Below are 16,027 nucleotides of genomic sequence, written 5' to 3'. Positions count from 1 at the left end.
TACTTTGCCCAGATCCATTAGAGGAATCACTATCTTCAGCAGCTACAGCCTTATGAGATATATTTCTTAAATAAGACTCGAAAATCAAAATCAAAATTAGTCCTTGATCCATGGGCTGCAGAAAGGATGTTATATCAGCAGGCATGAAAACATTCAATTTTGTTATACATCTCTGACAGAGCTCTTGGGCAACCAAATGCATTGTCAATGATCAGTAATATTTTGAAAGGAATCTTTTTCAGAGCAGCAGGTCTCAACAGTGGGCTTAAAATATTCAGTAAACAATGCTGTAAATAGTTATGCTGTCATCCAGGTTTTGCTGTTCCATTTATAGAACACAGGCAGAGTAGATTTTAGCATAATTCTTAAGGGTCCTAGGATTTTCATAATAGTCAATGAGCACTGGCTTCAACTTAAAGTCACCAGCTGCATTAACCCCTAAGAGTCCTTTGAAGCTTTGAAGCCAGGCACTGGCTTATCCTCTCTAGGTATAAAAGTTCTAGACCACATCTTCTTCCTTATAAATATAACACTATTTTATCTACACTGAAAATCTGTTCTTTAGTGTAGCCACCTTCATTAATGATCTTAGCTAGATCTTCTGGATAACCTGTTGCAGCTTCTACATCAGTACTTGCTTAACCTTGTACTTTCACATGATGAAGATGGCTTCTTTCCTTAAACCTCATGAATCAACCTCTGCTAGCTTCAAACTTTTCTCAGGCAGCTTCCTCACCTCTCTCAGCCTTCGCGGAATTGAAGAGTCAGGGCCTTGCTTTGGACTAGGCTTTGGTTTAAGGGAATGTTGTGGCTGGTTTGATCTTCTATCCAGAACACTAAGATTTTCTCCACGTGAGTAATAAGGCTGTTTGGCTTTCTTATCATTCATGTGTTCACTGAAGCAACACTTTATGTTCCCTCAAGAACTTTTCCTTTATATTCACAAGTGGGCTAAGTGTTTGGCACAAGAGGCCTAGCTTTGGCCTATCTCAGCTTTCAACGTGACTTCCTCATTGAGTTTAATCATTTCTAGCTTTTGACTTAAAGTGAGAGGCATGACTCTTCCTTTTACTTAAACACTTAAGAAGTCACTGGCGGCTTATTAATTGGCCTGCTTTCATTATTATTGTGTCTCAGGGAATGGGGAGCCCAAGGAGAGGGAGAGAGATGGGGGAACAGCCAGTCAGTGGAGCAGTCGGAGCACACAGAGCATTCTATAACGCTTGCCATCTTATATGGGTGCGGTTTGTGGTAACCTAAAATAATCACAATAGCAACATCGAAGGTCACTGATCACAGATCACCATAACAAATATAATAATAATGAAAAAGTTTCAAATACTGCAAGAATTACCAAAATGTGACAGAGATATGACATGAGCAAATGCTGTTAGAAAAATGGCAACAACAGACTTGCTTAATGAAGGGTTGCCACAAACCTTCAATTGGTAAAAAATGCAATATCTGCAAATCACAATAAAGCGAATCCCCAAAAAACAAGGTATGCCTGTATGTGAATTAAAGAAAAGAGACCCAGCTTTTCAAGAGTTTATGATATTTTTGATTTAAGGAATTAATGCTTATAAATGTCTTTTTCTACAGCCAATTTTTGAAGTATCAAATTATTTATTTAAATTATCCAAATACTGACTTTCCCTCTCAGGACCATACTACACTCTACCTTGATAAAACTAAACTGGAGTGAATGCTGGAAAATATTTGCAAATCATAACTGATAAGGCACTTGTACCTAGAATATATACGGAATTCCTACAATTCAATTTTTTTAAAAAGACAACCCAATTAAACAATGGGCAAAGGATATGAATAAACATTTCTCCAAGGAAAATTTACAAATGGTTAATGAACACATGAAAACATGCTCAACATCATTAGCCATCAGAGAAATGCAAATCAAAAGCACAATGAAACATCACTCCACACTTACTATGATGGCTACACTGAAAAAGACAGATATTAACAAGTATTAGCAAGGATGTGGAGAAACTGGAACCCTCATACACTGCTGGTGGAAATGTAATAGTGCAGCCACTTTACAAAATAGTCTGGTAGTTCCTCAAAAGTTTAAACATAGATACTATGTGATCCAGCAATTCCACTCCAAGGTATATGCAACCACCCTCCGCAAAAAAAAAAAGTACACCTGCACAAAAACCACAAATGTTCACACTGTTATTTGTAACAGCCAAAAAGCAGAAACAACTCAAATGTCCATCAATGGCTGAATGGATAAACAAAATGTATTATATTCATATAACAAAATATGATTTGGACAGAAAAATGAAGTACTGATACATGCTACAACATGGATGAACCTTGAAAATATGCTAAGTGAAAGAAGCTAGGCACAAAGGATCACGTACTATACAATTCCATGTATATGAAATGTCCAGAATAAGCCAATCCATGAAGACAGAAAACAGACTGACGTGCATAATCCTGGGAGAAGGGGACTGATGTGACTACTGACGGGTACAGGGTGTCTTTTTGGAGATAAAAATGTTCTAAAATTGGTCGTGGTGATGATTTACACAGTTCTGTGAATGTATTCAAAACCACTGAGCTGTACTCTTTAGGTATGTGAATTATATCTTAATAAAGCTGCTATTTTTTTAAAAGATACTTGTTTATGAAGCTGCCACATGAAATATGAACCTTTACGCTTATTAAACTAAAACATCCAGGCTTAACAGTCTATAAATGAGACAATTTTCAAGACTCAATATTTATTAAATGTGACATTTTATTACTAATTCAAGGATTAACACATCTTTGCTAACCTTTTTGAGACAGCACCATGTGGTGTAAATTATATTAAAAAGAGAAATACTAAAATATGCCATTATCTTGAAATCTGTTAGTTTAATAAAACTAACTCCATAAGATAGGCATTGTCTTACTTTAGAGTTTCAAAGAATCAACTTGCCATGGTAATATATTTACTAAGTAGGGAAACTATTTCATACCCTACTGATTTTTAAACTAATTTTCTTTCCACTAACCATGCTATCTCCCTAAGAAGACTGAACTAGGAGTCAGAAAACCTGGATTCAAGTTAAAGTCTGGGATCATCCCTTCCTCAATGTTTGCCCATTTCAGTTTTTCATCTGTAAATATCAAAGGATTTTAAAAAGGATCAAGATGAAATAAAAAACAAGAAATGTTTTTGCACACTGTAAAATTTTATTACAATTCTTTTTACTGTTTAAAATAAATATAAATTTTCTGATAATGAAAACAAACTTTAAATATTAGAAAAAAATATTCCCATAAACTAAAAGTAAAAAGTCAAAACTGCCAAAGAAGGGTCAAAGAAGGCTTTTATTTATTTCTGACACTGTCAGGGTTCCCTTTATCTCTATATAACAGAATTTCAACCTCTCTAGAAAAGCCTGGAGGATAATACTGCAGATAAAAATATAGCTAAAAGTTTTCAGCCACCACTACATCACTAAACCGCATGGAAACCAAAAACCATGAGGGGAATGTGCTGGTTCACTGTTTTTTCACCCAGAATTATAATAATAAAAGTAACAATTTTAATAGCTCTATCTTCAATGTTCAGATTTCTTTGATCGATCATCAAAATCCTATCAACTCTAAAAATCTATCATTATATAGCTATACCATGGAATATCCTGCAATAAAAAAAATCATTTTTTAAAGACTAACAACACAGAAAAATGCTCACAAAACATGGCTGCATAAAACAAGACATAAGAAAGTTAAAATTCACTGAGCACTTATGATACGTCAGAAATTGTGCTAAGAGTTTTACATGCTTAATCTTAATGAATCTTTATGATAGCCCCTTAAAATATTATCAGCATTTTACAGGTGAAGAAACTGAGATGCAACTTTTTGATAAGTGACACTAGGTTAAAGAGTAGTAAGTAAGGAAAATGGACCTGAACCTATCCAATCCCCATCCATTTTTCCTTAGGTGTCCAAGCACTCATTTACACACTAAAATGGTAACTCAGGAGCCCAAACTCTAACTACTGCATTATACTCCATAGACATCACTTTTGTTTAAAAATGAGTAAATTAAGATAGGGAAGTATCTTCACCTTGAGCTTGTGTCTGGGTAAGGCCCCAGAAATAGACCGTGTCAGGGGTTGAAGCTGGGGGTCCTGGGATGGGAGGGACATCCTGTTGCCTGAGTCAGTGCCAGTCCTTGGACTCCTAGTCTTGGCTCTATGGAGAAAGATGCTATAGGAAAAGGCTCATGTTGTTCCCGTGAAGGAGGCTAAGACACAGGAACATACTTGTGTGACACAAAATTAGAAAAGTCAGTGTTTCCACTTGAGAGTAAAGCAGCTTGATTTGAAACACTGTGACAATTACAAAAATGCAGCCCTGTTCTTGCAGCTCCGTATTTTGCAATTCTGACATCCAAGGACATACCCTGGGCAAGGATAGGCAGCAGAAGTTAAAGAGTAAGACACCACTCTCCAGGTACCATTTCTAGCAGAGGAAATCAATCAGATAGGAACAGAGGAGAGGAATGTGAGAAGACTGAGTTTCTGGGAAATACTTTGGGGCCTTCAAGAAATAACTAGATGAAAACAAGGAAAATGGAGGTCCTGCTTCAACAAAAGGAACCAAGAGTCAGTGACTGTTAGTAATGTTCACTCTTTTGAATCCACTGAAGTGGTGAAAAGTGGAAAGTATTAAAAAACTGGAAGGAAATAACATAATTTTAACAGGTCTATCTCAGGGTGGTATAATTTCAGGTGATTGCTACTGCCTTTTCCCAAAAACTGCCTTTAGCGAACAGTATAATTTTATAATCAGAGGGGAAAAAAAGGTTTTTTAGAAGTCAACCATTCAATTCTAGTAATGTAAAAATGCTATTTCTAAGGTTACATTTCAAACCTACACCAAAATCTGTGTTTCAAACCTCTAGAAAATTATATCTTGTGCTATATGCAGTTACTGCCACTCTTCTTAGAATTAGGAGGACATTTTGCTACAGTTATACATTCTAATCAAAGCAAAAGAAATATTATAACCACAAAATTTATTCTACCCCATGACATTTTCTGTGTGGCTTTTGGCACACCTGTATTTTCATATTGCTTCAAAGTAGGAAGCTCATATTCATTGGCAGACAGAGTCTTAAAATTTAGGACCAGCAGACCAAGACAAACAGACAATATTTCTAAAGAGGCAGAACTTCTGAGCTATACAATTAACCTCATGAAATAATTTATATCAACTGTCCACCATATACATGGTTGCACCTTATGCTGATTCTCATGCATCACAAACCAACTTCCTAAAAAGATGAAAGTAATGAAATCCATAATTGTCAAACAGTTCCTATAGCCTGTCTCTGGATATTTTCTCAGGTAATGTAGAAAAGCTCATGGGTATCTTTGTAAACATACCCTTAAGGCCCATTTATAGTAAGATTGTTTTTAAAAGCAGAAATAAAATTTAAGACATAACCCCAGCTATTAATCCTGTATAATATTTATTTAGAAAACAAGTATCAAGAAATATCTGTTTTGGATACCTACCAAAGCCTCAGCTTCTTAATGGTGTTCATGAAAAGTATTTTATTGGTAAAGAAAAACTTTAAATTTAGTCATACATTTCAAAAATGGGTCACATTCTTACCTGGAGATTTGATGTCCAGCATAGAGGAGCAGAGCAGTCAAAAAATATAGGTAAAGCTGAACCAGATGCTGCCTGGGCAAGGTTAGTAGCACTACACTTAAGATATAACCTGTAGTAGAAGTTAAGAGAGATATAAATAAAATTCAATTCTAATTTAGTCTTCTAGTTAATTACACTCATAAAAGGAACCTGAAGTAAATTACTTCCCAGTTAGGTTTCAATAACTTTGAGGATTTTACTTCACTACCAAAGCAAGTTTAGCACAGTAAAATTAGTATGGATTTTTCTATTAAAAGTATAAAGCATTTTTCACTTCCTTTGTAGATTTTTCTACTTTATAATCGAATGTATCATACAAAGGTACAAGAGGATTTCTCTCATCATCTACCTTTCCTTGTCTCCTTATTTCTTCTACACCAATTCTCTCATTCTCTAGTCCCAGAGGAAGAACTGAGTGTCTTCCTGTCCCTCTCTACGACTGTGCCTTGCGTGTGACTCAGATCTTATTTTTCCAACTCCAAAAGACCCTCTACCTCCCGTATCTTCAATCATTGCCCTGACATCATCCTCACCTCTCTTTGCAAAGGATGTGCAGGGCTCTTCTCCCCAGTCTTAAAGAAAAACTTCTCTCCACACTGATTTTTCCTTTTCTTATTACCTGTTTTTCTCACTCTACTGACAAATGTTATAAATTATCTGTACCAAAGCTTCTATTTTCTAACTATTATTCCATCTTTACCCTTTACAATCTTAGATCCTCTACAACCCCCCCTTCTTTTCTCTAAAGAAACTTGGATGTGGCATACACACACACACACACATATATATATAATGGAATATTACTCAGCCATAAAAAGGAATGAAATTGAGTTATTTGTACTGAGGTGGATGGACCTAGAGACTGTCATACAGAGCGAAGTAAGCCAGAAAGAGAAAAACAAATATCATATGCTAACTCACATATACGGAATCTACAAAAATGGTACTGATGAACCCAGTGACAGGGCAAGAATAAAGATGCAGATGTAAAGAACAGACTTGAAGAAATGGGTGGAGGGGTGGCAGGGTGAAGGGAAAGCTGGGACAAAGTGAGAGTAGCACTGACATATATACACTACCAAATGTAAAACAGATAGCTAGTGGCGAAGCTGCTGCTAACAGAGGGAGATCAATTCAATGATGGGTGATGACTTAAGAGGGCTGGGATAGGGAGGGTGGGAGGGAGTCATGGGAGGGAGGGGATATGGAAATATATGTATAAATACAGCTGATTCACTTTGGTGTACAGCAAAAACTGGCACAACAGTGTAAAGCAATTATATTCCAATAAAGAGCTTAAAAAACAAACAAAAAAACAAGATCAACAATATCCCAAACAAGTAACTACAATAAACTTTCCCTTGTCAGTTCAAAAACAAAAAGAAGCTTGGAAGTCAACAGTTACCTACATGTCAAATCTAAGACTTCTGTTTATCCTTGTCTCAGCATTTGAAGAAACTACCCTCAAAACTGTTATCCTCTGGCTCTGTGACGTGGATTTCCTTTTACCCTCTAAATCCTCCTCTCTACTTTCTTTTCACCCTCTCAAATGAACATAGGAAATTTAGTTCTAAACAACTTCTATTCTCTATATAAAGTATCTAGCTCAAAGAATCTATTTTCTTGCTTCAAATATAGCATTCTAGATAATACAACAATAGTTCTGAGAACGTACTACATAAGCAAAAAATCTTAATCACTTCCTATTCTAAGTAGACATCTCATAGCTTATGATGCCTGAGATATACTCCACTTAAATGTTCTCATATACAATGAGTACAAACTGAGCTCCCTTCCTCCTTCCTGAACAAGCTAGCTCACCTCACCCTCTTTCACTCTCCTAAATCCCATTCACTCTGAGTCACCTGTTATCACCTAGTCCCACTGAGTATTCTCTCATTTGTTACCCCTCCTTTCCAGTCCCTATGCCCCATCCTAATCTGCTCTGTAATATAATATATTGATACTAACTACTATTTTTCTTTGTCTCTTCCCATCCTCTTCCATCTTATGTATACATAACCTAATTATTTGAAAAATACAAAACTATTGCTGATGCAAATATGCATCACTATTCACACTACAGGATTATCCAAACAGAACACAACTAAATGGATAACGCTGAAGCTAACCCAACAGTAACTTGTAATTAAAAAGCAAGACTGGCAGCATTTAAAAATGATGACCTGCTTAAAACAATACTGATGAGTCTTCCTGACAAAATACAGGAATTTCTGCTATTTAAAGGGTTATTTTAGTAGTGGGGGAAAAATGAGGACATGGAATAAAACAGTAGCTTTGAATATAGAGTTGGCAGGGTCAGCTATGGGATATGTATTTAAATAGGTCTTAGTGCTGATCTACCAGTGGGGCGCTGAGAACAAGGAAGTGAAGATGGTTCTGATGTTTTTAGCTTGGATAATTGAGAGGATGGCTTTGCTATTAAGACAGGAAATACACGAGAAGGAAGAGGTTCAAGGTGAAGTAAAGATGATGTGCTCTGCGCTAAGCTGAGGTGTCTGTAGTATATTTAGGCGGTTAGAGACTCATTTACTCAGCATCAGGCACTAGCTAGGCACTGGGAATAGAGATAAGAGACCACCCCAATCCTACCTTAAGCAGGAGCTAACAATCTAGTCAGGAAGAGAGATGAGCATATGGACCCTTAGAATGCAGCACAATCCATGCTATAGTGGAAGTACGAATTGGATATCATGGTATCAAAGAAGAGGAACACTACCGCAGACTAAGGTGGTCAAAAAAAGCAGTGAAAAGTGGAGACAGACATTTGTAGCCAAAACTATGTGAAATCACCCAAACAACAGAAGATGAAAATTAAACAAATTCTGGGAATATCAACACTAAAGAAGTCCAAAGAAAAAAGTACAGCAAAAGAGTCAAAGGAATGGTCAGTAAGTTAGAAGCAACCAGGAACGTTTTTAAGAAAGAGAAAGTGGTCAACAGCTTCACAAACGTGGAAAGGTCAGCAGACGAGGGATACAAATGAAGCTGAGTTTTACACTTTAGGCCACCAATGATTTTAGTGACTGCAGTTATAACAGAACTATTCTCACAGCCACGCTTTCCTTTGCACCATGCTAGCTCTGGCTCTCATTACCTCTTGCCTAAAATCCTAGTTGGTCTTCTTCCCTCCAGTTTCTCCCCTCCCCAATCCATTACCCTATACAGCACTGCCTCATCAACGTCAAGATGCAGCTTACCTGTTCTAAATCCTTTACTGACCCATCATTACCTACCAAATCAAGCCCAACACCTAAAATTTGTATTCAGGGCTTTTCAATATTATTTCTATTCTCCTTTTCATATCCTATACACTGCAAAACAGTGCTATAACTAACATTCCACCAATTACATTTGGACAGGCACTTCTCTTTGCTGTTCTCAGGCAGAACCCACAATGGAAAGCTTCTAAATTTAAAAGTACAATTATACTCCATAAGCACAAATATTAACACTCTCCACCTTGAATTTTAAGCTCTTAATAACAAACAATTAGAGGATATAAAGGGGAAAAAAAACTCACTCACAATAGCAATAAAAAAGATAAAATACCTAGGAATGAACTTAACAATAAAAGTCTAGGACCTATATAGAGTAAACTTTAAAACACTCCAGGAGGAAGTTCTGAACATAACAAGAAATCCTGAACATAGCAAGTCTCTCTCTGTTCTTTCCTAAACAAGAGTTATCATCCATAAGCTCTCTCTTCATCCTAACTTAAAATTTTAATGATTTGCAATCTCAGCAAAAAGGTCAACAGGGTTGTTTTTGGAACAAGATTAGATAATTCTGAAGTTTATAAAGAAAACTAACAATAACAAAAAAACTCAGAGGGAAATAAAGAAAAATGAAGAGACTAATAACTCTATCAGATAGTAAAATATAATCTAAATCCTCAATAATAAGAAATTAAAAGAACAGAAAAAAAGTTTAGAAATGAAATAAAATGCACTGTACATGCAAATAAACTCTAAATGAAGCAAAGATTTAAATGTAAAAAATGAAATGACAAAAACAATGCAATAAAACACAACTCTTTATAAACTCAAAAACAGAGGCTTTTTTTAATTGAGCTTTAAATCTTAAAGCTATAGAAGAAAAATGATAAATTCAACCACATTAAAAAAAACTCTGAATGTCAAAAAAATCTTAAGCAAAATCAAGACAACTGGGACTTACCAGGTGGCACAGTGGTTGAGAATCTACCTGCCAATGCAGGGGACACAGGTTCGATCCCTGGTCCTGGAAGATCCCATATGCCACGGAGCAACTAAGCCTGTGCACTACAACTCTAAGCCTGAGTTCTAGAGGCCGTGAGCCACAACTGCTGAGCTCGTGTGCCACAACTGCTGAAGCCTGCGTGCCTAGAGCCCGTGCTCCGCAACAAAAGTCACACTACAATGAGGAGCCCACACACATGACAAAGACTAGCCCCCACTCTCCATAACTAGAGAAAGCCCAAGTGCAGCAATGAAGACCCAATGCAGCCAATAAATTAATTTAAAAATCAAGAGAACTGAAATTGGAAAAAATAATTCCAATTCATCACATAGTGTTTATTTCCCTAATATATACCAAACTCCCACAAATTGGTAAGAAAAGGCTAACAATCCCACAGAAAAGTGAGCAAGGGACATGTACTGACAACTCTCAGAGGAGGAAATACATGTTGCTTTTAAACACATGAATAAATTCAATCTCACTCATAAAAGAAATACAAATTAATACTACATTTAAAAAAAAGCCCACCATTTTTCACTTACTGAGCAGCCAAATATTAAAGTTTGATAACACTGTTTGGATAAGGATGTAGGATTTCAGGAACTCTCAACCACTGTTTGTGGAGATACAAAACAGTAAGATCCTATGGAAAGTGGTATTGCTCAATGGTACTAATGTATATATTCTTTAACCTGGCAGTTTCACTTCTAATAACTTATCCCAAGGCTATATTTGCACCTGCTGAAATGATGGCTATACAAAATCACTTAGTACAACACTGAATGAAACAGCAGAAGATAAAAGCTATCTAAAATGTCCTCCAAAGAAGTAATTCATGCAATATGTTATGGTACAGCCACACAAGGGTACTATGCCACTATGAAACAGTATTGGAGGGCTGGGGGGAGAGTGAGGCCTCAACAGTTAATCAGAATCTTAAGATTTTGCAGAACAGAAAATGTTAACGTAAAAAACAGTGAATATTTAAAAACAGTTATGGCTCTATGATACATCATTAAGTTAGAACAAACAAAGGTTCAGAGGAGTAATGTATTATGCTATCATCTGTACTAAAAAGGGACATACATTTATACATATTATATTTACATATCAATATATTTTTATATTTACTTATACATGCATAAAAATACCTCTGGAATTATACACAAGGAAATAAAAATAACTACTTGTTAGGACTCAAAGTGAGAACTTGGTGGATGACAAACAGAGATAGGAGGAAGGCACTTTTCACTGTGAACTTTTTATGTTTTTTGGGTTCTGAACCTAAATTACCAACTTTTAGAATTTATTTAAGGGTGAAATTCTGTAAACTGGAACATTATATAAACACTACATAATACTCTGACACAGAGGTTACTCTAACCAAAAAACTGTTCAAGCTGAAAATATCTACTCATGTAATCACTGAGCTTATTCTACCACAGCATGTAATAAGTGTATTTAAGAAGGCTCAGTTGAGTTCCCAAAGTTATAAGCCAGTGAGTATGAAATGCAACTGTACTAGGACCCATACAATTTCTACAATTAATGTTTCTGGTTATTAGGCAGCTGTTTTTATAATAAATATTTCAATCTATTCAGAAATAATATACATGACAAGCACATTTTTTAAATCACAGTATGAATTACTTTAGCTGATCAAGCTAAAAACATAAGCCAAGTACCCAACTGTTCTTCTACAACAGACTAAAATTATTTTCCATAAATTGGCTAACATACAAGCCTTTAATAAAGGGCTGAAAATCAGTGTTTAGCATAAAAGAACCTTCTCATTTCAGAGACTTACCCAAGGTAGTGTCAACTAAGAAAGATGAGTTTATTGCACCCAGATGTTCTGCCTCTCCTGCACTGTCTTTTCTACTATATCACACTCCTTTCCACAATGGCTTACCTGGTAATCTCTTAGAGCTGTAAGGGGTTCTCAGGGCTAAGCTTTGAAACCCAGAAAGTTCTTTTATAGATAAAAATAAATCTCACAGAGAAAGGACAACCTTTAACAATTTTATAAAAGATAACCTTCAAAATTTTTAAAAAGATATACTTGTTGATAGGCAATTCTAATAATAAAAACATTAATAAAACCACTATAATACACCATTCAAACCACATCTTGAATTATAAAACAGCAATGTTAAATGAAAATATACTGTTGCTATCATTATATATAAACTAAAAACCTAAAAATTCAGAAGCATGACTTTTATTCTAGATGGATTTTATCTGCTTCCTGCCTGAATTTCTTGACTTTAATTTCTTTAATCTTTAACTCTAATTTCTTTCCATATTATTTCTACCACTAATTCCAAATCACATAAATTATATTTCAAGGAGTTCTTTTTTTAATATTATAATATCATTTTCCATATTTCATTTAACTGAAATGAATACTTTATCTTCAAATGATGCGAATGTTTTGGAACAACAAAAATATTGCATTTTAAAAAGCTTACTTTCTGAATTACTACCAAACCCCAAAATAATGACAAATTAGAACAGGCCAAATGTCTGTAAAGATATTTCCCATTATTTAATTTTATTATATCAAAATCTAAAATGTTTTCTTCTATGTACATCAACTGTATCTAATAAACCTAGAAGAAAAAATACATTAAAAAATAAAACGTTTTCTTCTGACTTCTAGTTTCACACAGGAAAACAAATCCAACACTGTTTTCCTCTACCGCTAACAATTCATATGCAACTGTAAGACTATAAACAAGATTCATAAACATTCATTGACTATATTACTGTCATCTCAATATAAAAGAACTTCATTTTACCCAAATTCAAGAATATACAAAGACATGAAATAAATCAGAATGCTCACTAGAAGCTTAAGAAAGATGATGTAGACACTTACTTACCTACATAATGCATATTAAGAGCCAAATACTTATATTGGAAAAGAGGGTTGTTATTGAGGCTACTCCTTTGGATCTGCTGGAAGAAGGAGCTGACATCCCATCTGTACAGGACATCCAACAGCATGATGCTTGGCACCCTCAGGGCCACATTTAACACTGCCTCCAGTTTCTCCTTTGCAGCCATGTTTTTTCTTGGAGTAGACCTAAAATTCAGGAGACACAATACATAAAAATAAGTCACCTCACACAGCTTTCAGATATCCTCTTATGAATCTAATGGATTGTCACATACTACACAAAAACTATGTTACAATGTAAAAAAAGCTCCCTAGACACATCTGCTACTGCTAGATATTTAGGAAATAAGCTTTTTTTTTTTTTTAAGCTCTTTATTGGAATATAATTGCTTTACATTCTTTTGTTTGTTTGTTTGTTGTTTTTTTATTTTTTTGGGGGCACACCAGGTTCAATCATCTGTTTTTATACACATATCCCCATATGGAAATAAGCTTTGTATTGTGTTTTCACGTGGACTCTCTCAGGTTTGCTCAACTTTAAGATTCTGATGAAATGTTCAGACCTCAAAATTTGTTTTTAAAAAGCTCCTCATTCCTAGTCTAGGCATTTAACAAACACCCTATAAGAATACTGTAGCCTTTGTCCAATCACCTTGAAAAGAAAAATTCAGTCCTATAAAAAATCTTTGAGATTTATGCAGCTTTTAAAAAAGAAGACAAATTTTAAATAGTTATTACAAGAAAAAGCCTAAGTTACTCAATAAAAATTTGATAATTGCACATTTAGTGCACAGTATCTCATAGTCTATCCTTTTCCTTATTACTTAAAATCAAAACTGAGGTACCGAATTTATGTAATATAGATACAATTCAGAGAACTCATGATATAGGTAAAGGTAACATTATTTGCAATACTGTTTCCTTGAATCATTAAAATTCAACTCTGAGTATGAAATTCCCACAATCTGCCTTCAAAGTAGGAAAAAGCTCATCAAATTCTTCCGGTGACACACCGACATGCTGGCACATGTAAGAAGTCAGGCATTGTGAGTCTGCAGCCTGTCTTTGCTTAGCTGTTGATTAGTTGTGGTGGAATGTGAAGAAATAAAAGGGGGGGGGGGGAATGGAAATGAAGGATCTCCCAGACAATCTACTATTTAAAAGGACAATTTGGCGTAATACTGCTTTATATGATAGAGCTGCAACTAATCCAAGGAATTATAGAAAAGAGAACAGAACAAACTAAAGTGATAAAGGACAATTTTAGGAGAAACGATAATTCTAGATTGTTGGCTCTGAGAACATTCTTTTAAGAACTTTGCTGAGAAAGCAAAACACTTCTAGCTTTGGCAGTAATTTCAGACATTACAGGACAAATGAAAACACTGATTTCTGAAGAAAATTATAGTGACAGATTGTTATGCTATGGCTAAATATTTGTCAGTATTTCCATTTCACCCTCTAATTTTCATAGCTTCCTAGCTCAGATAGTTGGGTGGAGAAAAAAAAAGGCAGCTCAAGTTGGCACACCATTAATATAAGTTTTTCAATCACTGAAAAACTAATTTATTATATATCATTCCCACTACCCAAATGTTAGGTATATCTCACCAATAATGCAGAATAAATATTTTTACAAATAAGTACTGTTTAAATGAACAAGACTACTTTAATAATTTTCCTACATAAGAAAAAGATAATATTGTGAGAGAATCACAACCAAATAGCAATGTCCTAAGGGGAACAAGAGAACTGAGAAATAAAATCTCTAATTGACATTTATTACAAATTATGCCATTTAGGAACTTAAATTTCTCAAAGCTCATGATATTATTAAGAAAAAAAAATATTCCGGGAAGAAATACACCAAAATATTCACATTAACATCCTTTCAACAGTGGCCCTGGTGATTTTTATTCCCCTCTATCTTTTTTCTGTTTGCCAAATGTTTTAGTATACCTACGTATTTGGCGAGGAGTAGCCCACTTAAAAAATAAATTCTTGATAAAAACTGTAATGTAATGTGTCTAAGCTATCTAGATGACTTAAAGAAATATACAGGAAGTAACTACTTACTCTGGTGGTCAAACTGATAACCCAATGCACTCCTGGGAGTTCATTTCAAAGTACACAAATAATAGATTTTTCTTAAAAACGACCAGCCACCAGTGTGAAAATTACCATGTACCTAGGTAAAAATATCACTAACAGTCTTATTCTATAATGGAAAAGTAACTATTTTTCCATATTCTAGAATCCAATATAAATCACCACTGCTTTTGTACGTAATTAAAAAAAAAAGGACAATTACTAAGTGAATATTTCTGGTACATATTTATTTCATCTGACTTAGAGACTTTGTTTTTAACGTTTTTGTTATTTTAAAATGTGCCCACTTTCACTATTTATTGTAGCTCTTAAAAGGGTAAAGAAAAAATTTTAACTCAACAAAATAACCAAACCTGATTAGAAATCAAGATCTTAAATGCTAAGGAAAAAAATCTCCCAGTTCTTACAGAGGACCATATCTCTATTACAAAAGAAGGCCATTAGCAGAATGGTATATGTTCCCTCTTAATTACCATTACTCCTGCCTCACGAATAGAACAAGAAAAAAAAGGAAATCTTGGGTTCCTAAAGCTATTGATACAGAAGAACATCCAAGACAATCCCTAAACTCTACTGCCTAGATAGAACAAAATATCTACTTTAATAACAAATATACTGCTTACTAAATGTTTCATTTATTTGTTTGTGAGCGATATTTCAGTAAGTCACTGGCAAGATGGCCATGTATAGAGTCATGGAGGAAACACATTTAACGCATTGAAAACCAAATCTAAAATGTTACCCACAAGAGCTGTAGAAAGAAAAGAGGGGGGAAAAACACATTTTGAACCTTTCTACAGTAGGAGTACCACATGATAGGTGGTGACCATCACAAATAAATATCATACACTGTACTCCAGCACCACACACTGAACCAACACCTAAACAAAATGTTGAAATATATCTTATTTGAAGATATCTGAAATCACTCACATCTGCCAAATGACTAAATTAAAAACATGAAATAAAAATGGAATCTTCTTTCCTCGGGTAAAGAGATTATTATACCTCTAAGATGTTTGGTTCAAGCCTAATTTATCTTTTCCTGAGATTTGGTAGAGCTAATGAACATATTCTAAGTCAGAGGGA

At 34.8% G+C, this 16,027-nt stretch overlaps 1 protein-coding gene across 1 annotated transcript in view; it reads right to left on the bottom strand.

Moving 5' to 3' along the window:
* RNF145 (ring finger protein 145) overlaps window positions 1-16,027 on the bottom strand; it is a 55,638-nt gene that overhangs the window by 36,697 nt on the left and 2,914 nt on the right. Inside the window, exons 2-3 of the mRNA XM_057729956.1 lie at window positions 12,813-13,015; window positions 5,647-5,755 (exon numbers count right to left, since the gene is read on the bottom strand). Of these exons, the coding sequence (XP_057585939.1) occupies window positions 5,647-5,755; window positions 12,813-12,996 (293 nt within the window). The 5' untranslated portion in view covers window positions 12,997-13,015. The remainder of the gene's footprint in view (window positions 1-5,646; window positions 5,756-12,812; window positions 13,016-16,027) is intronic.

This window comes from Hippopotamus amphibius, chromosome 1 (assembly GCF_030028045.1).
Source record: "Hippopotamus amphibius kiboko isolate mHipAmp2 chromosome 1, mHipAmp2.hap2, whole genome shotgun sequence".
Taxonomy (NCBI): Eukaryota; Metazoa; Chordata; class Mammalia; order Artiodactyla; family Hippopotamidae; genus Hippopotamus; species Hippopotamus amphibius.
Note: the sequence above shows the minus strand (reverse complement) of the source record. Positions and strands in the feature narration are given on the sequence as shown.